This window comes from Marmota monax, unplaced genomic scaffold (genome assembly GCF_021218885.2).
Source record: "Marmota monax isolate L192 unplaced genomic scaffold, Marmota_monax_Labrador192_F-V1.1 WCK01_AAM20220418_F8-fsc00038, whole genome shotgun sequence".
Classification (NCBI taxonomy): Eukaryota; Metazoa; Chordata; class Mammalia; order Rodentia; family Sciuridae; genus Marmota; species Marmota monax.
In genome coordinates this window covers 7,055,212-7,077,303 of record NW_026692498.1, presented here as the reverse complement: position 1 = coordinate 7,077,303, position 22,092 = coordinate 7,055,212, and the positions used below count along the sequence as shown (strand labels likewise).

Genomic DNA, 22,092 nt, shown 5'->3' with positions numbered 1-22,092 from the left:
CAACCACTTAAAAAAAAAACAACCCTCTTTACTTCTGGACTCTGCGCACGCCCAAAGGGCACCTCCGCGTCCTGTCAGCTCCACCAGCTCTCTGCGCTTGCGCTCTCATGCCTCCAGATTTTCCTTTTCCGGGTCCTAACTGGGTTTACCGGGCGCATGCGCCACTGCAGGCTGGCGGCTCGCGGTTTCTTCTTCCGGCCTTCCCGTTGGGCCGGCACCGGCAGAAGCGGGACGAACGCAGGTCCCCAAGCGAGTAACCTACGACCCCGGAAGTGGACTTCAGGGTCCCGGGGCTTTCCCCGGTCGGGAGCCAAGGGAGTCGTTGCCTGCACTCCGGGAGCACCTACCCCACGCCCACCTCTGGATGCCGCCGACGGGTGCTCGATCTGTGTCCCGCGCCTGCCTGCTGGTTCGGCACCCCGGAGCAGTTCTGGGCCAGGGGTGGGGGCCCAGACCCCGCCCCTGATGCAGCCCCACCCCCGTGCCCGGGCCGCACACCGCTGACTGCTCCGGCCGGCCCCGCCCCCTGCCCGCACCCTCGCCTCGCCGATCCCCTCCCCCTCTGGGGGAGGCCATGGCGTGAGGGCGAGACCGAGCCCCGGGGCCTTCGGGCGCCAGGCGGGGCATGGACCGGGGGCCGCCCCCATGAGGGTCCCGGCAGGGGGGCGCGCGCAGCAGCGGCAGGGCCATGGGGTCTCAGGTGTTGCAGATCCTGCGCCAGGGGGTGTGGGCCTCGCTCACCGGCGGTTGGTTCTTCGACCCGCATCAGAGCACCTTCTCCAACTGCTTTCACCTCTATGTCTGGATCTTCCTGCTCACCTTTCCCTTCTTGCTGTACATGGTGAGATGTTCCTGCCACCTGTTAACTCATGCCGGGACAGGGAGGGCAGGATGTCATGGAAGCAGCCTGGCAGGGACTCTGGACGTACTTAGGATGTTGGGCCCTGCAGTTTGGGTGTCTGCGAGGAGAGGCTAAATCCTTCTTTTCCTGGGTCGGGTGACCTTGAGCTTCTCATTTGATCTCTCTAGTTTTTAGTACTGCCTGCATGAAGGGGTGATGAGGCTTCTCCTGAATTTATGAATCCTAACCATGGCAGTGATGGCAGGTACATCCCAAAGGGGCAGGGCTATGTGAGAAGGGACCTGACTTGCTGCCACCTCCAGGTCCTGCCCCCCAGCTTGATGGTGGCTGGCGTGTACTGCCTCGTGGTTGCTATCATCTTCACTACCATCAAGACTGTGAACTATCGACTGCATGCCATGTTCGACCAGGGAGAGATTGTGGAGAAGCGCAACTCGACCATGGGGGAGCAGGAAGAAGAGCCTGCCCAGGGGGACAGCAGTCTGCCCAGGTGGGTGGGACAGGGATTGTGATGGGATTAAGGGTTCTTGCTGCCTAGGCCTGAACCTCTGGGGGTGGAGGAGGGGCTGAACATTGGCTCCCTGAGTGAATGCTACGTAGCACTTGTCCTGAAGTCATTCTGGAGTTTAGCTCCAGTCTGTTTCTCTTTCTATCTGCAGGGACCCAGGTGTGGAGATGACTGTGTTTCGGAAAGTGAGTTCCACACCCCCAGTGCGCTGCAGTTCTCAGCATTCCGTGTTTGGCTTCAACCAGGTCTCGGTGAGTGGCCCCAGACCTTGGCTTTTCCACTGCTCTTTTGGGAGCCAGTTCCTGTTGTGGGCAGGTCCTGAGTTGTTGGTTCCTTTGTGCCTCTTCTCTGCTCAGGAATTATTGCCCCGGATGGAAGACTCTGGACCCCTCAGGGGTAAGTGACTATTGCACAGGGTTGGGACATGGTAGCATGGAATGGGACGGTCTCCTGTGGCTGCTCCAGGATCCTGCTGATGCCTCTGGTGCTATGGGTTTCAGATATCAAGGAGCTGGTGCGGGAGCAGGGCAGCAACAATGTGATCGTGACCTCTGCCGATCGAGAGATGCTGAAGCTCAGTTCACAGGAAAAATTAAGTGAGTGGGCACTATAAGGCATTACTTGCAAGGAAAGACAGTTGTTAGCTAACTTTTGCTCCAATGTAGAATTCTCTTTGTACTGTCAGATGGGGCATCCTCAGCATTCCTTCCTAGATTGGCCCTCAGGGAAAGCAGAGTTCATTAAGCCCCCTTGGCCATCAGTTTTTCTTCTATTATACAGTATATCCTGCTCTTGTTTTTTTTTTAAATTTTTTTCTTCTGACAGTTGGAGACCTTCCCCAGACACCCCCAGGAGCTGTCCCAGACCCCTCTCTCCCCAGCACAGACTCTTCAGAACGTTCTCCCCTGGCTGGAGATGGAGCTCCTTGGGGTGGGAGCAGCATGGTTGACACTCCCATGAGCCCCTTACTGAAGGGGAGCCTTAGCCAGGAGCTAAGCAAGAGCTTTCTGACCCTGACCCGGCCTGACCGGGCTCTGGTGAGGACCAGCAGTCGAAGGGAACAACACCGAGGAGCCAGCGGCTACCAGCCCCTGGATCGGCGGGGCTCAGGTGAGCCCACACCCCAGAAAGCTGGCTCATCAGACTCCTGCTTCAGTGGCACTGACAGGGAAACGTTGAGCAGCTTCAAGAGCGAGAAGACCAACTCAACGCACCTGGACAGCCCCCCTGGTGGACAAGCCCCTGAGGGCAGTGACACAGATCCTCCCTCTGAGGCTGAGCTGCCTGCCTCACCTGATGCTGGCGTCCCCTCAGATGATACACTGCGTTCCTTTGACACAGTCATTGGAGCAGGGACACCACCAGGCCCAGTCGAGCCACTCCTGGTTGTACGGCCTAAGGACTTGGCCCTACTACGGCCTAGCAAACGGCGGCCACCCATGCGAAGACACTCTCCACCTGGCCGTGCTCCTCGACGGTCCCTGCTTGAGGGCGGGGGCTTCTTCGAGGATGAAGACACCAGTGAGGGCAGCGAACTGAGCCCGGCCTCCAGTCTCCGATCACAGCGGCGCTACAGTACTGATAGCTCCTCATCTACTTCTTGCTACTCCCCTGAGAGCTCCCAGGGTGCAGCAGGGGGGCCTCGGAAGCGGCGGGCCCCTCATGGAGCTGAGGAGGGGACTGCTGTGCCCCCCAAAAGGCCCTATGGGACCCAGCGGACGCCCAGTACAGCCAGTGCTAAAACACATGCTCGTGTGCTAAGCATGGATGGGGCAGGGGGTGATGTCTTAAGGGCTCCCCTGGCCGGCTGCAAGGCTGAGCTGGAGGCCCAGGTGGGAGTGGAGCTCGCTGCTGGGGATCCTGCTGTGCTGACTGCTGAGGCCCGCAGTGGGCCTGCTGCCAACCAGCCAGGCTGGCGGGGGGAGCTGCCTGAGGAAGGTGCTGTTGGTGGAGGTGAGTGTAGGCTATGGGTGCAGGGGGCAGGAGGGGAGCTAGGGGGTTGGTTTGGGCAAGGGGCAGGCTGGAGTGGACCTGGTTAGCGTCAGCTCTGCCTCCCTCTCAGGCAGCAGATGGATGTGGACCAGTGATTGAATGATGTTATGTGCCAAACCTCTTGGGTCAGCAGGGTCCAGCCACCTGCTCCAAGTCCTGTGGTTAGCACCTGAGCCTCTGCTTCCGGAGGAGACTCATCATCCACGCTCATCATCCTGGCCACCAGTGGGGCAGGGCAGATCAGTGTCGTCCTTATTTCTAAATGAGGAAACCGAGGCATGAATGGCTAGGTGACCTGGCTGGGCTCCAGAGCCAGTGCGTTGTTGGACTAGGTCTGATCTTTAGCACCATACTAGAGCATCTGCCCCCACGTCACTCCCCCAGCTCTGTTCAAGCCTCTGTCACTTATGCTCGGGGCCTCTCTCTGGACAGCGACTGAGGAGACAGGCAAGCGGGACCGCTCAAGCAGTGTGAGGCGGACCCAAGCAATCCGGAGGCGCCACAACGCAGGCAGCAACCCCACCCCACCGGCCTCTGTCATGGGCTCGCCACCCAGGTTAGCATCTGCCACCTGGCCCAGGGGCCCAGGGGCCCAGCTGGCTCTGTGGTGCTGACCCAGGGCTGCCTTTTCCACAGCAGCCTGCAGGAGGCTCAGCGGGGCCGGGCTGCCTCCCACTCCCGGGCGCTGACGCTGCCCTCCGCCCTGCACTTCGCCTCTTCACTACTGCTGACCCGGGCTGGCACCAACGTGCACGAGGCCTGTACTTTTGACGACACCTCTGAGGGTGCCGTGCACTATTTCTACGACGAGAGTGGTGAGCCCCTCCTCAGCCTGCCCGGCACCTGTTTTGCTCTCCTGGGGCAGTCTTCATTCTGTTGGCAACAGCGCTGTCACTTAAGTCTGTGTTCAGCCCCATGGCAGGTGCTTTGCCTGTGTTCCCTCTACCGTCCTTACAGCCTCTCTGGGGTATGAGTCCCCTTGTCTTCCTTGCTTTGCTGATGGGAAACCAAGACCCACCAGAGGCTATAGCTGAGCAAATGGTAGAACAGAGATCCAAACCCAGGCTGGGCTGACCACAGACCCAGGCTTTTGACTTGCAGCCCCTTTCTTATTTAGGTTTTTATCCCTGGGGACTGGGCTGCCATGCCAAGGAGCACGTCACGGTGTTCTTTCTGATTTGATGGCCTTGGTGCCCTTGTGTGTCAGGCCTTGGCACTCCTGTTCCTGACTTGCTGCCTCATCTCCCACTCTCCTGTCTCAGGTGTGCGACGTTCCTATACCTTCGGCCTGGCTGGAGGTGGCTATGAGAATCCAGTGGGGCAGCAGGGGGAGCAGGCGGCCAATGGAGCATGGTGAGTCTCCAGGCTGGGCCTTCTAAGGCCAGTGATGTGGTACACTACGTTTCAGAGAAGCACTCTAAACCTGGAGTTTTTTCTTTCTTTGCAGGGGTGGGGTAGGAGCCATGGCAGCTCCCTAGGAAGAGAGAAGTATGGGGAACAGTGAAGGACAGACTTGTGGGGATCCCTGGGAGCCTTGGCTCCTGGGCACCCCAAACAGGAAGCTTCCAGGACACTCAGGGCCCAGGGAGGAGGGGAAGAGAGTGCAATTTTGACAATGTGTGTTAGCTAGGATCTAGGACGGGGGCACTTCTGTCACCTGCCTCATCCTGAGCCTGGTACTCCTCTGTCCCTTGGGTTTCCAGTCATGGAATAGTCAGCCCCACCTACCTGGCCTTGGCCTCAATTCTATGCCACCCTAGGTCTTGCTTATGGCTAGGATTCTCATGGCTGCTGTACCCACAGGGACCGCCACTCACATTCCTCCAGCTTCCACTCAGCTGATGTTCCTGAGGCAACAGGAGGCTTGAACTTGCTGCAGCCGAGGCCTGTGGTTCTTCAGGGTATGCAGGTGCGCCGGGTGCCGCTGGAGATCCCAGAGGTGAGCATCTAGGGAAGGGCTGTGCAAGGAGTCTGTAGGGGTGAGCAGATCACTGAGGCTGGCCTTAGTTGAGAGCTTGCCCAGGTGCCAGGAGGGACAGGCTTCCTGAGGAAGAGTTCAGAAACTCCACTATGTCTATCCTGATCTTTGATGGTTAGCTGAGGATGTACAAGACTGAAGCTGAATGGCTCAGGAAGTTGTTCATTTGCTTATTCTGTGACTGTGTCTGGAGTACCTTCCTAATCCTGAGGGGTCCACGATTAACAGGTACAATGGGTGTTCACAGCGATACTTGCAAAAGTGACAGCTCAAATTTGCCGAACAGTGACCATACTCTTCCTTGTGCCTGACTCTGTGTGATTGTCTGGAATATTCTCTTCTAATGATTCTCCTTTTAGTATATTTGTCGATAGCATGCTTTTTTACTTGTAAAACTATTCCAATTTGGACAATAATTAATGCAGTCAGTGCAGTGATATGAGAAACATTAAGAATGCACGAACCATAATTTTTTCACCTGTACTCCCAGCTACTTGGGAGGCTGAGGCAGGAGGATCATTTGAGCCCAGGAGTTTGAGGCCAACCCAGGCAACGTAGTGAGACCCTGTCTGTGAGAAACACAAAAAAGCACAACCTCAGAGTTGAGAAAATAATCCTAAAAATGCATATGTACACATTTTACAGCCAGAGCCACAAGTAGATCCCAAGCAGTGGTAGGAGCCACCAAGCATTGTTTTCCTGAATCATTTATTATTTTTAACTATTGTGTAGAATTGGAAGCATTGTCCTTGCTGTCTAACTGATGGCCGCCTCCACAGTGGTTGTATATCTCTGCCTCTCTCCATGGTATCCTCAGAGGCCAGCACAGGGCCAGGCCTTTAGCTGTGTCCCCTGAGTGCTTCAGTGAAGGGCACAACAAGCCCAAAGAGGTGAAGTAACTCGCCCAGGGCCTCACAGCAGCTACATGGCATCCAGTCCATCCTCAGGACTGGGTACTTGTGTGGGTGGGGTGTCCCAGGGACAGTGATGGCTCCATCTGGGAAGACATGGTATTTGTACGAGGTCCTGAAGGACAAGGCAAATTACATTGGGACTGGATGAAACAGGAGATTCTGCCTGAGTGGGGAAGATAGACGTGGGATTCTGTAACTCTGGTGCCTGGTAGGTCCCTGTAGCCATTGAGCTCCTAGCAGCCATTGTCCTAGGAACTTGGAGCAAGGAATAGGCCCTTGTAATGGAGGATCCAGGCAGAACATGGGGCCGCTAGATGGTGGGGTCATACTGTGCTGATGGACGTGGTCAACCAAGCTAGTGTGCTAGGGTGGGAGTGGTGCTACAAACCATGGCAGGGGTGGCGGGGCTGATGGTCGCGGCTGTGGGGACTGCAGTTTGACCTGCTGGACCAGGACTCCCTGCACGAATCCCAGGAGCAGACACTGATGGAGGAGGCGCCACCCCGTGCCCAGCATAGCTACAAGTACTGGCTCTTTCCTGGCCGCTGGACCTCTGTGCGCTATGAGCGGCTTGCCCTGCTGGCTCTCCTGGACCGGTGAGTGCCTATCTGCTTTGGCCCGTAGTCCCCAGAAAGTCCTAGGGGTCCCAGGACCCTGGACTTTGAGACTGTGAACCAGTGGGGACAGTCATGGCTTCAGAGAACATAATGTGCCTTTGATGGCAGTGGCATTTCTTTAGGGTCCTTGGGTACGAGGGGTGGTCAAGTGGTAGGGAGTCGAGGTGAAGCAGCCACTGTAGTAATCCCATCTTTTTTTTTTTTAATTTTTTTTTGGTTGTAGATGATATTTACCTTTATTTACTTATTTACTTTATGTGGTGCTGAGGAGCCAACCCAGTGTTTCACGTGTGCTAGGCAAGCACCCACCTCTGAGCCACAACCCTAGCCCAACCCATCTTTCTTTTTTTTAGAGAATTTTTTTTTTTTTTTAATATTTATTTCTTAGTTATTGGCGGACACAACATCTTTTGTTTGTATGTGGTGCTGAGGATCGAACCCCGGGCCGCACGCATGCCAGGCGAGCGTGCTACCGCTTGAGCCACATCCCCAGCCCATCAACCCATCTTTCTTAAAGCCCTGCTTAAGACAAACAATTCAGTCTGATTTATTTTATTTTTTGGCACTGGATGTTTAACCCAGGGGTACTCTACCATTGAACCACATCCCTAGATGTTTTTATTTTTTATTTTGAGATAGGGTCTCCCTAAGTTGCTCAGGGTCTTGCTAAATTGCTGAGGCCACCCTTGAACTTGCTATCCTCCTGCCTCAGCCTCCCGAGTCACTGGGATTATAGGTACATGCCACCATATCTGACTGGTCTGATTCTGTTGTTTTTACAGTACCAGGGGCACTCTACCACTGAACTACATCCCTTTTTATTTTTCATTTTGAGACAGGGTCTTGCCAAGTTTCTGAGGCTGGCCTTGAACTTGTGATCCTCCTGCCTTAGCCTCCTGAGTACCTGTGATTACAGGCATGTGCCACCATGCCTGGAAGTCTGTTGTTTTCTTTTGCCTCTGTCTTTGACTTGATATAAAAATGGAATGTCGTTAACTAAAAAGTTCACAATCATTTGTCTCACCTTTCCCAATTTTCAGAGGGGAAACAGGCCCAGAAAATCAGATAGAGCAGTCAGGTGATCTTTATTGCCTGCTATAGAGGACTTGGGCCTGGAACCCACTTCCTGGTTTCCTGTCCATTGGGCTTTGACCTGGCACCATGACTGAGTGCTTGTGGGGTACTGCTTGTGTTTATAATGGGGTGCCTGACGTGGTGTGCCTCGCTTAGCCTACCATGAGCTAGACATAGGGAAGTCTTAAGAGTGTTGGCACCTGAAGCCTTTAGCATCTAGAAGGTCAAAGACTGGGATGGAGGGCAGCAACAGGATGGCTTCCTAGAGTAGATGCATCCTGGGCTCCCCCTGTGAGATCGTAGTTTTGAATCTTCAGAGGTCAAGAAGCTGGCACAGCCAGAGACCTGGAGATGGTCCTTTAGGACTGAACCCCTGTGCTGAGGCAGAAGGGCTATGCCTTGACTCACCTGTTTCTGCAGGACGCGGGGGGTGGTCGAGAACATCTTCGGCGTTGGGCTGAGCAGCCTGGTTGCTTTCCTGGGCTACCTGTTGCTGCTCAAGGGCTTCTTCACTGACATCTGGGTCTTCCAGTTCTGCCTGGTCATCGCCTCCTGTCAGTACTCCTTGCTCAAGGTCAGGCCTGGCTTCATGTGTCTCTTACCCCAATTTTCCTCAGACCTTCCCCTTCCCCCTACTGTAGGTCTGAGGGCTCTGAGCTAGGAAGCAGACAAGATGCTTAAGGTCCTTTGTAGGCAGCCACCCATCTGATAGTTGAGAACACTAAGCTCAAGGCACTTGAGGGTCCTGCTCTGATTCCAGTGTCTCATGCTCCTGTGGGCACTGGCTCTTGTTGTCAACATAGCCCTATCTCTTTCAGAGTGTGCAGCCTGATGCGGCATCTCCCATGCACGTGAGTACCCTTGAGCAGCACCTCTCACCAGGAGGCCCTGGGAGGGGCTGAAGCCAGGTGGGAGGAGGTCATAGCAGGAAAGAGGCGGGGCTCCCTCACTAGCCCCATTGCCTCCCCCCTGCCTGGCTCTCTAGCTTGGACCCAGGGCCAGCCCAGGAGCATGTGGGCATGTCCACATGCCTCTGGGGTCGTCAGCAAGGAAGGCCAGCTCCTCATAGGCTGACTCCTCAGGGCCACAACTGGGTGATCGCATACAGCCGGCCCGTCTACTTCTGCATCTGCTGCCTGCTCATCTGGCTGCTGGATGCCCTGGGCTCAGCACAGCCCTTCCCGCCCGTCTCCCTCTATGGCCTCACACTCTTCTCTGCCTCTTTCTTCTTCTGTGCCCGAGATGTGGCCACTGGTGAGGCCTGGCAGGGTAGAGGTGGTCTGGGAGAGTAAGCCCAGGAGGGTGGGCAACAGACTGACCAGCCCTCATTTTCTCTCCCCGCCAGTGTTCACCTTATGCTTCCCTTTCGTCTTCCTCCTGGGCCTCCTACCCCAGGTCAACACCTGCCTCATGTACCTGCTGGAGCAGATAGATATGCATGGCTTTGGGGGCACAGGTATGATGTCCGCAGGTGGCTTGGGGGTGGGGTAGTATCAGGCCCTAGAGGACCTATGAATTGGGTCTGTGGCTCCAGCCCTTGCTGATCCACCTTCTTCATCTAGACCCCTGACAAGATACAGGCCCCTGCCTTCCTCTAGCACGTGGTATCAACCTGAGAGTGCCAAAAGTTCCAAAGCCCCCCAGGGCTGGGCAAGCAGAGAGCAGTTGGCTAGGGGTGATGTCCTTGGAGTTGGGCTTCTGGGAGTTGGATGGTGGGCAGGGGTGAGGTGGGCATGCCCACATGTAAGAGCTGGGTCTTGCCTACTCCTCCGTGCCATGCAGCTGCCACCAGCCCGCTCACTGCAGTCTTCAGTCTTGCTCGTAGCCTTCTGGCTGCTGCCCTTCTCTACGGCTTCTGCCTCGGGGCCATCAAGGTAAGGTGGCCTGCAGGATGGGGGGCATGCTGAAGTCTGTGGGATTGTTGGGACAGGGCCATGAATTGGGCTCAGCAGCGGCTTCTCATGTGGGGATACCCCCGCCCCCATGCTTACCCTCACCTCTCTTGACCAGCATGCTTCTCTCCCCAGACTCCTTGGCCAGAGCAGCACGTCCCTGTCCTCTTCTCAGTCTTCTGTGGCCTCCTGGTGGCGCTGTCCTACCATCTGAGCCGGCAGAGCAGCGACCCCACTGTGCTCTGGTGGGTGCTGCATGTGCCTGTCCATGCACACATGTGTGCGTGCTCCATGGATGTGCGTTTGTGTCTGTGGGCCTGGGCATCGTGCATGTGCCTGTGACCCACATGGATCCTGGTCTCCTGTGGCCCTGGAGGCCTGTGCTAGGAAGAGCAGCAGCCCCACCCCCTGACTGTTTTTCCCCCCAGGTCCCTGGTACGGAGCAAGCTCTTCCCTGAGCTAGAGGAGCGGAGCCTGGAGACGGCCCGAGCTGAGCCCCCAGACCCGCTACCAGAAAAAATGCGCCAGTCTGTGGTGAGGGGGCGGGAGTGTGGGTCTCTGGTAGGGAAATGGTGGCAGGGCCAGGGCTCGGTGTGCAGGCCTTGGCATTGGGCAGTGAGCTGTGTTTTCCACCTCTCAGCGTGAGGTCCTGCACTCCGACCTGGTGATGTGTGTGGTGATTGCTGTGCTCACCTTCGCCATCAGCGCCAGCACCGTCTTCATTGCCCTAAAGGTTCGTGTGGTGCAGTTAGCCCTTCTTGGGTCTTGGCAGGAGAGTGTTGGACCTGAGGCCCTGAGAGGCCCCTGCCTGGTCTGGTGGGCTGAGCCCCTGAGTAAGCATCTGGTCTCTCTCTCTGCAGTCGGTGCTGGGTTTTGTATTGTACGCGCTGGCCGGGGCAGTGGGATTCTTCACACACTACCTGCTGCCACAGCTGCGCAAGCAGCTGCCCTGGTTCTGCCTCTCACAGCCCGTGCTGAAGCCATTGGAATACAGCCAGTATGAAGTGCGCGGTGAGTGCACCCTCCTACCGTACCTCCCCTCCGAACCTCCCCTCCAATGCCTGATGCACCACCCTTCAGGCCCAAGCACTGAGTGGCCTGGTGGGAGTCTTGGTCTTCTTGGCTCAGGGTGACAGTAGGGGGCAGTCTTCGCCATCGCTGCCCTCTCCACCCTGACCCTGCCACCCATCCCTGCTCTCTTGTGCCCACTCTTCTCACCATGACCTGGCATGGCCCTGTTATGCTCTCAGCCCACGTGTGCCTCCCCTTTTCTGCCTTCCTTGTCTCTGAGGAGATGGAAAAAGTAGAATTCCAGGGCCCTGAAGGGATCTCTTGTCCAGAATGCAAACTGGTCTCTGCTGGACTAGAGCCATCCGGTGTGCATTGTTGCTGGGCTGTGCAGCAACTTAAAATATTCTCCAACCTGTGTTTAATCATCTTGAATTGTGATAAGGAAGGTCACATTTCTCGTTTTTCTAAACAATGGGAGGTTTTGGGCCACTGGGCCAGTATCCCTCTGTAGTTTTTACCAGCTTGAGTCAGGGAGCCTTGACCCTCAGAAGGGTCTGTGGCTTGGGGTCACCATGTGCTTGTCCTCCCAGCCTGCTGTACATCACCTTTGCCATCCCCAGTGAGTAGCCTTCATCAGCCTTGTTTCTGTAGATAGTAAACAGGACAAATCACCAGCCCTAAGCCTGTGGTGAGCCCAGTGGTATGCAGAGCTCTGGCTCTGCTAGGGCCCGTTACTTTATTTCAACTGCCAAAGATCAGTTCCTCCTCACCATGCTGAAATTTCTGGGGACCCAGGATACACAGCTCCTGGTTTGTCCGCCCTCCTTGGTTTTCTCTGGTCCTGCTGTGGTTAGTCTTCTGGATCCCAGGGAAGAGGGGCATATGTGGGGGACCAGGTGCTGGGCAACAGTTCTACCTCCATGTTGCAGGCGCTGCCCAAGTGATGTGGTTTGAGAAACTGTATGCTGGCCTGCAGTGTGTCGAGAAGTATCTCATCTACCCTGCCGTGGTGCTCAATGCTCTCACAGTGGATGCCCACACTGTTGTCAGCCACCCGGACAAATTCTGCCTCTAGTGAGGACTACCGTGCTACCTATCTTCCCATTTGATTCCCATTGGGGAAACTAAGGCCCAGAGAGGGAATGGGTAATGGGTGGTGACCAAGATTGCCCAGAAAGCCAAAGTGGGGCCCCAATTCCTGATGCACTTTACCTGCACTGGAGGGATGAGCCTGAGAGTCACTGGTTCAAGAGAACAGATGCTACCTGAATAGAGAGAGCTGAGGAATAGGGTTGCACTCTGGCCAGGGTAGGTGAGAGATGGGGCATGTGCACCCACTGCCTCCTAAGCCCTGCTGAACTCACCCACAGCTGCCGGGCACTGCTGATGACTGTGGCTGGTCTGAAGTTGTTACGCTCGGCCTTTTGCTGCCCACCTCAGCAGTACCTGACCTTGGCCTTCACAGTCCTGCTCTTCCACTTTGACTACCCACGCCTCTCCCAGGGCTTTCTGCTGGACTACTTCCTCATGTCCCTGCTCTGCAGCAAAGTGAGCGGGGAGTGGGGGCTGTGGCTTAGAATTCTTCAGCCTGGGGGGTGGGGGGAAGAATGTCCCTGGGGCCTGTCACCTGCCTCTCGGACAATCCTGCTGTTGGCTGTTCAGGGAAGAGGTTATCTCTGTCTCTCCTTGCAGAGAGGAAGCTGAGGCTTAAAGAGGTGGAATGACTTGCCTTAGGCCCTCCAGGGAATTGACAGTCAACCAGGATTTGACCCCATGTCTGTCCAACCCTATAACCACCTTTCTCAGAAACAGCATAGTTAGGACCCGACCTTGACCTCTGGAAAAGAGCCAGACTCTGAGCTCTTCCTCTCTGCCAGCCTTGGCCCTAGAGAACAGTTCAGAATTGTTTCAGAAGCCCTGGGGCCTGTGCATGTAGATATTTTGCTAGACCATGGGATTTCGCACTCAGGGTTTGAGACGGGTCACTTTGAACAAAGGACCATTCCCTACTGTGTGCATGATGCCTGTTATGGTGGCTGGGATTCCTACAGGCCTGAGCCTTTCTCACTCACAGGGGTGCTCACTTTTTGTTTCTGGCCAGGCCCAGGGTGGTGGGCCTCCCAACTTGGCTCCTCTGAGGCCATGACCTGGGACTATTAATATTCAGTCCCACTGTCCACAGCATTACTACTGACCAAATTGCATGGCCTGAGCAAGTCATTTATTTTCTCTTCCTTCTCTGAATCTCACCTTAAGCCATCTATAAAATGGAAACAGCTTCCAGGGTCATCACGTGAATTAAATGGTTAATGTGCCCTTAGAGCACAGTCAGGAGTTGGTCATGATATCAAGTGCCTAAGCCAGAACCATAGAGAAGGTGCTGGGAATGATACTGAGCTGGACCCCACATAGGCACCCAGTGGGACCCCAGGGTTCTGAAGGAGGCCATGTGTCTGGGGGCTTGGCAGACCCCACCTTCATGAGTGATACTACACGTCTTTTGTGTCTCTTGCCCACCCTGCAGCTGTGGGACCTGCTGTACAAGCTGCGTTTTGTGCTGACCTACATCGCTCCCTGGCAAATCACCTGGGGCTCGGCCTTCCACGCCTTTGCCCAGCCCTTCGCAGTGCCACGTATCTGCTGCCTGCTTTCTGGGTGGGGTGGGCAGGGAGGGCTGTGGCCTGGGGCTGCAGGGAATGGGGAGGGAGTCTGGGAGATCCTGTGTGTCTGCTGTCTCCTTGACTTACGCCCAGACTCGGCCATGCTGTTTGTCCAGGCCCTGCTCTCAGGGCTCTTCTCCACACCCCTCAATCCTCTACTGGGCAGTGCGGTGTTCATCATGTCTTATGCAAGGCCTCTCAAGTTTTGGGAGCGTGACTACAAGTGAGTGTTATGGGAAAAGGAGCAAGTGCCTGGCCGGGGAGGGGGAGGGGGTTTGAAGCCCAGACTGGACAGTGCCCAGCAGCAAGTGTGTGAATGCTTGGGCATAGCGGGGACACTGTGGAAGCAGATCCCATGAGAGCAAACCCTGCACCTAGACAAAGCCTCAGGGAGACAGGTGGGCCTGGATGAGATGCCAGTTTCCCCAAGTCCTGGCTGTGTGGTCTGGGTGAGTCCTTTCATGTCCCTGAGCCTGTCCTCCTTATCTGTGACAGTGTTACTAGGGCTATCATAGGTAGTTTCTGTTCATAGCACAGGGGTGTGGACTTGGAGAGGACCTGGGTAGAGCCTGGGTAGGAGGTCTCGACAGGTGGAAATCGTCACCATTGTCTGTGGCTGCGCCTTTTCTGATGCCGTCGCTCTCTTGAACAGCACTAAGCGTGTGGATCATTCCAACACCCGCCTGGTGACGCAGCTGGACCGGAACCCTGGTGTGTATCCAGCTGTCCAGAGGCTCCGGGCAGGGCTTCCCCTAAAGGGAGCCTTTCTCACATGTCACTTTGGTCATTTGTCTATCTGCCCTGGTCCCAGGCGCTGATGACAACAACCTCAATTCCATCTTCTATGAGCACTTGACGCGCTCACTGCAGCACACGCTGTGTGGGGACCTGGTGCTGGGCCGCTGGGGCAACTATGGCCCTGGTGACTGCTTCGTCCTGGCTTCCGACTACCTCAATGCACTAGTGCACCTCATCGAGGTTGGCAATGGCTTTGTCACCTTCCAGCTGCGTGGCCTTGAGTTCCGGGGTGAGCCTCAGGGCTGAGCCTGGGAATGGGGGTGCAGGCATGCTTGGGTCCTGAGCAGTGCACTGTGTGCAGGGACTGCATTCATGTCCAGTTTGGCTTGGGTGACCTCAGGCAAGGAGCTCTTGCTCCCTGGGTCAAGGTTTCCCAGTCTAAGCTGTGAGGTGACAGGTTTTCCAGCCAAGCCCTCTGTGTGCCTTGACTTTGGGTCTGTACTGACGCCAGAGATGGCTACAGTCAAAGTTGGGGGCTAGAGTTCTGGGTTCTTGTGCTAACTTCACCTGGCCTGCTCTGTGGTCTCAGGCTAGGCCTCATTCAGGCACCACGCACAGCCCCTAGAGAGCAGGGCTAGTGTCTTCCTGCCTCTACCTTGCAGGAAGACATACAGGATGCAGCTTCTCAGGAAGCCCAAGAGTGTATAGCTCATGGGCACTATGACCTTGAGCAAGTCCCTTCTCCTCTTTGAGGTTCCGTCTTTACCCCTATAAATGAGGGAGCAGACCCCTGCCTCTTCCACTCTCCCTCACCATGGCTGCTGGGAATTAAGAGAAAGAAGGGGTTCACTTGCCATTCACTCAGTAACCTTTCCACACACTATGCCTGGTGGAGGGTGAGTGGCAGCAGCCCTCGAGTGCTACATTGGCCTCTTGCTGGGGGAGGCAGGCAAGGATTGTCCTAGTGTCCCTGACTGGACACTCTTCCCCCACAGGCACGTACTGCCAGCAGCGTGAGGTGGAGGCCATCACCGAAGGTGTAGAGGAGGATGAGGGCTGCTGCTGCTGTGAGCCTGGCCATTTGCCACGGGTCCTGTCCTTCAATGCTGCCTTTGGGCAGCGCTGGCTGGCCTGGGAGGTGACGGCCAGTAAGTACGTGCTGGAGGGCTACAGCATTAGCGACAACAACGCCGCCTCCATGCTGCAGGTCTTTGACCTCCGCAAGATTCTCATCACCTACTATGTCAAGGTATGGCCGGCAGGCACCTGGTAGGCAGCAGCGTCTCTGCTGGTGGATGCTCTCTGACCAGGAGCATCCCAAGTTCTGTTTTCTAGAATGTTGGAAGCCTGTTTGATCCAAGGGAAGCAGAGGCCTCAATTTAATCATGCTCCACAGTGCCACCACCAGATAGCAGAGGTGAAATGATCAATGTGAGACTCCAGAATTAGGAAAAAAAGACAGGGCTGGGCATTGAACCCAGGCCTAGGGTTAGCCAGTACGCTCTGTGCCTCCACCTGGGTGCTCCAAGCTAGGCCAGAGGATCTTGAGATCTGTTTGGCATGGTGGGGATTGGTGGGGCCTGTGGGTGTTGAATGATATAGGGCTCCTTCTCAGGGTTCTGTGCACCTGGAAAGTTACCTCCCTTGTCATGGCTCAGTACAACCCTTGAGAAGTGTGGTATTGTGGTCTGAGATGACAGACATGATGAGGCTTTATGGTGATCAGAACAGGATACTGCAGGGGTGAGGTGGGTGGTGATCACACAGGCCTCCATGTGCTCCTAGGATTTGCCTTGGAGCTTCGCATGGGGCTTGGCACGTTTCCTGCTGGGGGCCAGGGGAGCCTGTCCTCCTCGGGTTCCCCCTTGGGTAAACACAAGTAGCTCCCAGCTGTCTTTTTTGCACCCCATAGACAACCTACTCATGTCACATGTTACAGCAACTGTAATTTCCGTTGGTCTTTTTGTCCTCTGAACTCTTGGAGAACAGTTTGAGGCTCCCCCTACTTTTTTTTTTTTTTTTAAGAAGAGTTTTTTTTTTTTTAATATCTTCACCTTTATTTATTTATTTTTATGTGGTGCTGAGGGTCTCATGCACGCGAGGCAAGCGCTCTACTGCTGAGCCACAACCCCAGTCCCTCCCCCTACTTTTTCTAAGACATGGTCCAGAATGGGACAGTCTCAGTCCCGGGTCACCCAAAGGTCAAGGTCCTATCCATCTTCCTGTCCCATCTTGAGAGCTGTGCCCAGTCACCCTGCTGCCTCACAGAGACCCCACTCAAAGCCACGAGCAGCCCTCTGATCTTGGGCCTGAGCTGGTAGGTTGAGATGAGCCCTGCCTGGCTCATTGTCCCATGGGAAGCTGCCTCAGGTTGGGCAGAGGAGCCAGAGGACACAGGGATGGCACTGCTAAAGATGTGTGGAGCATGGGGTGAAGTCTGGAAGGCTGGGGGTGCAGGGGAGGCAGCCATGCAGGGCACATGGAGGGCCCAGTGTAGGAGGCAATGCTGGGGACATGTCCTGTTCAGCCCTTGAGATGGGCCAGGCAGGCCCAGCCCTTTCCGTACAGCTTTGGCCACCCCTTGGTGCCTCCTCCGCATCTTGCCCTTCCTGTGGGTGTCACTGAGTACAGTGGGTGGCAGATGTGGTGCAGCCCTTAGCCAGAGCCATGAGCCCCCACGGATGCCTGTGGCCATACCTTGTATTCAGGGTTAGCCCTTCTAAGCCAGGTGGTTCGAGACCCTGCCACATTCTTTAGCCACCCTTGGGAGAGGAGGAGCCAGGGTGATTGACCTCATTACAGCTGAGGTGATGGCCTCAGACTGGTCCTGAGGACAGTGATGTGAGAGCAAGAAGGCCCACAGCTGCAAGGCCTGTGCAGCGGTGAAGTGTACCCAGACAATACCTGGACCTAATGACTCTTAGGCACTGCTCTCAGGTGGGAGCTCTTGCTGCTTACAGGCCCAGGTCTTCATTTTCTCCCTGAGAGTCACTCTGAGGCTGTCACAGGAAGAATGACACTGGCAAGTTAGCCAAGCACTAATGTGTGCCTGGCCAGCTCCTCCCCCTGCCCCTGCAGCACTGTTTTCTGGGGGCTGTGATGGTTCCCAGAGAGTGGAGACATTCTAGGTGGTCAGGAAGGCCAGTCTGGAGTCTAAAGCTGCCCCATAGCCATTCTGCCCCCTCATGCTATTACTTTTCTGATGCCTTCTTGGTAAAGCAGCGGCTCAGCCGTCCCTAGACTGTCACTCATCTGCCTGTGCTAAAGCCATGCCAGAGCCTCCATCCCAACACAGCCATTAACTTCAGGTGTTCTCCCCTGCCAGGAATTGTAGGAGACCTTGGCTGTTTCCATCTTGTACCCTGGTCATTTTACTCAGGTTCTTGACTTCTCCATGCCCCACTATAGGCACCTTGCTGGACACTCCGCTGCCCAGAATACTTCCTTTTTTAGAGAGAATTTTTTAATATTTATTTTTCAGTTTTCAGTGGACACAACATCTTTATTTTATTTGTATGTGGTGCTGAGGATCGAACCCAGCGCCCCGCGCATGCCAGGAGAGTGTGTTACTGCTTGAGCCACATCCCCAGCCCTGCAGGATACCTTCTATTTTTGGCCAGCTACCAGCTGCATAACCCTCTCCAGCCCAGACTTTCCCACCTCTTAAGCCACACAAAGCGCTGACCCCATTGGCTTTGTCTCAGGGTGGCACATGGAATCCCCGTAACCTCAATGGCTGCAGCTGCCAGCCTCACGCTGCCTCTCCATCCCAGTGGTGCCAGCTACCTGCCTTCCTAAAACTCCTCTCCCTTTGCCCAACTCCTACTTAGACATCAGCAGTGCTTTTAAATAAGAGGTCCAGGAGCCCCCAACTTCAGGCACAAGGTTCTGTGCCTCTGCCTTTTTTCTGAGGAGAAGGCCCTGTTACTGTCATGCTTCGGCTGCCTAAAGTAACCTGAGATCTGGATCCCACAGCATCTTCAAATTCCAGCTCAGCCTGCCCTGCTGTGTTGACACGGGGCAAGACTGTCATTTGTCAGTGCCTCTTTACAAACGGGTTAGGTGCTAGGGCCTACAGCACAAGGTGAGCAGGTACTGTATACAAGCATCTGCTGCAGGGTGGGATCCTCCAAGTCCGCTTTGTAAGTGGGGGCACTTCCTACTGGCCTCCCACCCTCCATGGCCCTGGGTTGGGGGTGGAGCTCACTTGCCCTTGTGGCCTTGGGGAGCTGAGCTGAACTGCAGAAGGTGGATATCCTAGGAAACACTTTAACTAGGCTGGGGCAGAAGTTTTTCATGTTTCCCCCCAGTGCTGGGGCAGGGGTGGGCTGCCCTCCACACAGTCCAACACCTGCTCCTCCTCTCCCAGAGCATCATCTACTATGTGAGCCGCTCCCCAAAGCTGGAGGCCTGGCTGAGCCACGAGGGCATCGCAGCTGCTTTGCGGCCCGTTAGAGCCCCCGGCTATGCCGACTCAGATCCCACCTTTTCGCTGAGTGTGGATGAGGACTATGACCTTCGCCTTTCCGGCCTCTCGCTGCCTTCCTTCTGTGCTGTGCACCTCGAGTGGATCCAGTACTGCGCCTCCCGGCGTGGCCAGGTTGGGCCACCACTACCCTGGGGCTGCCCCCACCAGGCCTCTGGGGACCTGAACCCTCTTCCACTTCTCCCCTTCCCATTTGGGTTCTTCTCACCCTGAGACTCCCTTGGCCTGGGCCCTGGCCCCTACCTCAAGTTCCCAGTCCCAGGTCTGAATGGGGCTCTGGGGATGGGGCTCCTTGTGCCACAGCCCGTGGACCAGGACTGGAACTCGCCGCTGGTCACGCTGTGTTTTGGCCTGTGTGTACTGGGCCGCCGAGCCCTGGGGACAGCCTCTCACAGCATGTCTGCCAGGTGAGTGCATGTGTCCCGCTGGTCTACTACTCTCCCTTCACCCATGCGTGCAGAGCTCAGTGGCTCTGGAAACCAAGTTGGTCTTTCCTGTTGGTGTAGCTTGTTTCATATGGGCCAGGCGCTTCTCAGTCATCACTTTGCCTGTTCCTCAGCACTCTGAGGGACATGGGCAGAGACTGGCTTCCTTGGAGAGATGTGAAAACTGAGGTTCAGTGTGAGGAAAGGTCTCAGCTCACATGATTCAGAAACCTGAGATGCCTGGCTCCTTCCCACCCCTCGTTCACCTCCATGTTCCTCCTCCCTGACCAGCCTGGAGCCCTTCCTCTATGGCCTACACGCTCTGTTCAAGGGGGACTTTCGCATCACCTCCCCACGTGATGAGTGGGTCTTTGCCGACATGGACCTGCTTCACCGTGTAGTGGCACCTGGGGTTCGCATGGCTCTCAAGCTTCACCAGGTGGGAGAGTGGTGTGCCCAGGCTGCTTGGGCAGGTGGGGGCTGAAGGCTCACTCAGTGCAGGGGCCCCTGACTCCTGCCCTCCCATCCCGCCTGCCAGGACCACTTCACATCCCCAGATGAATATGAGGAACCTGCGGCCTTGTATGATGCCATTGCAGCCAACGAGGAGCGGCTGGTCATTTCACATGAAGGTGACCCAGCCTGGCGTAGTGCCATCCTCAGCAACACACCCTCCCTGCTGGCACTGCGCCACGTCATGGACGATGCATCTGATGAGTACAAGATCATCATGCTAAACCGCCGCCACCTCAGCTTCCGAGTCATCAAGGTGGGGATGGCCTACCTCCCTTCAGCCCAGGCCCCTGTCCATGGAGCTAGATCCCTGACCCTCAGTGTGGCTGCCCACAGGTGAATCGCGAGTGCGTGCGTGGCCTGTGGGCTGGGCAGCAGCAGGAGTTGGTGTTCCTGCGTAACCGCAACCCTGAGCGTGGCAGCATCCAGAACGCCAAGCAGGCACTCCGCAACATGATCAATTCCTCCTGTGACCAGCCACTGGGCTACCCCATCTATGTGTCACCCCTCACCACCTCACTGGCTGGCAGCCACCCCCAGCTGCGAGCGCTGTGGGGCGGCCCCATCAGCCTGGGTGCCATCACCCGCTGGCTCCTGCGCAGCTGGGAGAGGTGAGCCCTCGCCGCCACCCCTAGTCCATAAGGCCTCATAAAGGGCTGAGGTGCTGGGCTTCAGAGGGAGCATAGGTGCAGTTCCTGCCCAGGTCTTCAAGTGAGGAAGTGCTGGAGCTAGGGCTTGAACCCCAGAAAATGGCCCCTCCCAGAACTGATGTGAGCTGTCATCCCCAGAGGTGTCCCCTTTTCCCTAGAGCTGACAGTGGCCTTTCATCTTTAAGCATAATTGAAAACTCTGTCAAAAGGCCCTTAGAGGTGAGGACCTGGGGCTCCCAGACATTGGATGACTTGTTCTGGGGGTGGGGACTTATGCTCATGAGGCCTGTGGCCACAGCCTTGTCTTTCCCGACCCTTTCATCTCCCCACCTCCAGGCTTCATAAGGGCTGTGGTGCTGGCTGCAATAGCGGTGGGAATGTGGATGACTCGGACTGTGGTGGGGGCAGCGGCCTGACTTCCCTCAGTGCTAATCCCCCCTTGGCACACCCGACGCCTGAGAATACAGCAGGTGAGCAGGCAAGGCTGGGCTGACTTGGTGGGTGAGGATGGCAGCCGAGCTGAAGTCTGCTCCCTTATCTGTGTCTTACAGGCAGTGGCGACCAACCCCTCCCACCAGGCCCTGGCTGGGGGCCGCGGCCTTCCCTGAGCAGCTCTGGTGATGGACGTCCCCCTGCTCTATTGCAGTGGCCTCCCCCTCGGCTCCCTGGTCCACCCCCTGCCTCACCTGTTCCCACTGAGGGTCCCCGGTCCTCGCGGCCCCCTGGTCCTGGTCTCGGTTCTGAGGGGCCCAGTGGAAAGTGGAGCCTGGGGGGTCGGAAGGGTCTGGGAGGATCTGATGGAGAACCAGCCTCAGGGAGCCCCAAAGGAGGCACCCCCAAATCTCAGGTAAAGGGCCTGTTGGGGGGTTGGGTTGCAGAAGGCTCAATCCTGCTCTCCTGCCAACCTGTCTCTTCTCCCCCAGGTGCCTCTAGACCTCAGCCTCAGCCCGGATGGCAGCTCTGAGGCCTCACCCCCCAGAGCAGCACAGGATATTTCTTGCTTGGACAGCAGTGCTCCCGAGAGTGGCACACCCACTGAGGCCCCAGCTGACTGGCCTGTCCCTGCTGAGGAACGCGAAAGTCCGGCTGCCCAGCCATTGCTGGAGCACCAATACTGAGCAGCCTGGCGTCCACTGGATCCCATCATAGGACTCAGTAACTTGGACTTCCTCTGCTGCCTCTGGCCCTCTCTGTTGGACCACAGAACTGAGTGGCTTTGGCTCCCACATCTGAACCCTGACCTCTGGCTGCCTCAGCCAAAGTACCAGAACTGAATGGCCTGGACCTCTGACCTTGACCCCTGATCTCATTCCTAATTTACGGCCTGGGTACCCCAAACTGAGGCAGTCAGCTTCCCAGCCAGGCCCTAAAAGCCAAACCCATGGGCTGGTCCCGCTTTGAGCCCATGGCCAGGACTGACTTGGTCCCTGGGCCTGCACTGCCTGCAAGGGTGGTCCCCTTGTCCTGGACCTGGGGCTTGAAATGTGGCAAGGGTTGTTTCTTCTTTTTTTTTTTTTTTGGTCATTTTTTTTTTCGTGCTTCAGAGACACCAGAATTAATAACACTATTTTTGATTTTGATTGGCAGTTTCTTCTCTCTGAAAATGGGTATAGGGTAGCGATGGGGGCTAAGGGTGGATGTGCATGGAAGGGGACTAAGGGATGAAGGAGATAGGGGTCAGACCAAGGTGGGGACCAGGTAAGATGGGTCCTTTTCCCCACAATCCTGTTCCCTTTAGAAGCCTTGATGTGAAGGTGGTTGTTTTGCATTTC

General features: G+C 56.1%; 1 protein-coding gene across 5 annotated transcripts; it reads left to right on the top strand.

The window, feature by feature from the left end:
* The first annotated feature begins 71 nt into the window (after positions 1–71).
* Pcnx3 (pecanex 3) lies at positions 72–21,901 on the top strand. 5 transcript variants are annotated; one of them, XM_046445238.2, is made up of 35 exons: positions 72–841; positions 1,165–1,352; positions 1,522–1,621; positions 1,727–1,766; positions 1,871–1,966; positions 2,196–3,323; positions 3,747–3,918; positions 4,002–4,177; positions 4,625–4,715; positions 5,166–5,301; positions 6,690–6,850; positions 8,366–8,519; positions 8,764–8,796; positions 9,028–9,199; positions 9,291–9,401; positions 9,728–9,819; positions 9,973–10,082; positions 10,266–10,371; positions 10,478–10,570; positions 10,698–10,848; positions 11,778–11,922; positions 12,219–12,396; positions 13,373–13,481; positions 13,602–13,731; positions 14,161–14,219; positions 14,320–14,535; positions 15,242–15,495; positions 18,616–18,846; positions 19,036–19,139; positions 19,449–19,596; positions 19,696–19,926; positions 20,007–20,281; positions 20,657–20,790; positions 20,872–21,167; positions 21,244–21,901. In XM_046445238.2, exons 1-35 carry the CDS (start codon positions 689–691, stop codon positions 21,436–21,438), a joined length of 6,168 nt encoding a protein of 2,055 aa, XP_046301194.1. In that variant the 5' UTR covers positions 72–688; the 3' UTR covers positions 21,439–21,901. The 5 variants fall into 5 exon arrangements, with proteins under 5 accessions (XP_046301194.1, XP_046301198.1, XP_046301196.1 ...); XM_046445242.2 differs by having other exon boundaries at positions 73–841; positions 3,795–3,918; positions 3,999–4,177; positions 6,729–6,850; XM_046445240.2 differs by having other exon boundaries at positions 73–841; positions 3,795–3,918; positions 3,999–4,177.
* The last annotated feature ends 191 nt before the right edge of the window (positions 21,902–22,092 follow it).

Coding starts and splice junctions, on each gene's coding strand:
- Pcnx3 (XM_046445237.2), top strand. CDS start 689: ATGGGGTCTCAGGTGTTGCAGATCCTGCGCCAGGGGGTGTGGGCCTCG. Junction 1,622..1,726: donor TTGGCTTCAACCAGGTCTCG/GTGAGTGGCCCC, acceptor TTCTCTGCTCAG/GAATTATTGCCCCGGATGGA. Junction 8,520..8,763: donor GTCAGTACTCCTTGCTCAAG/GTCAGGCCTGGC, acceptor TATCTCTTTCAG/AGTGTGCAGCCTGATGCGGC.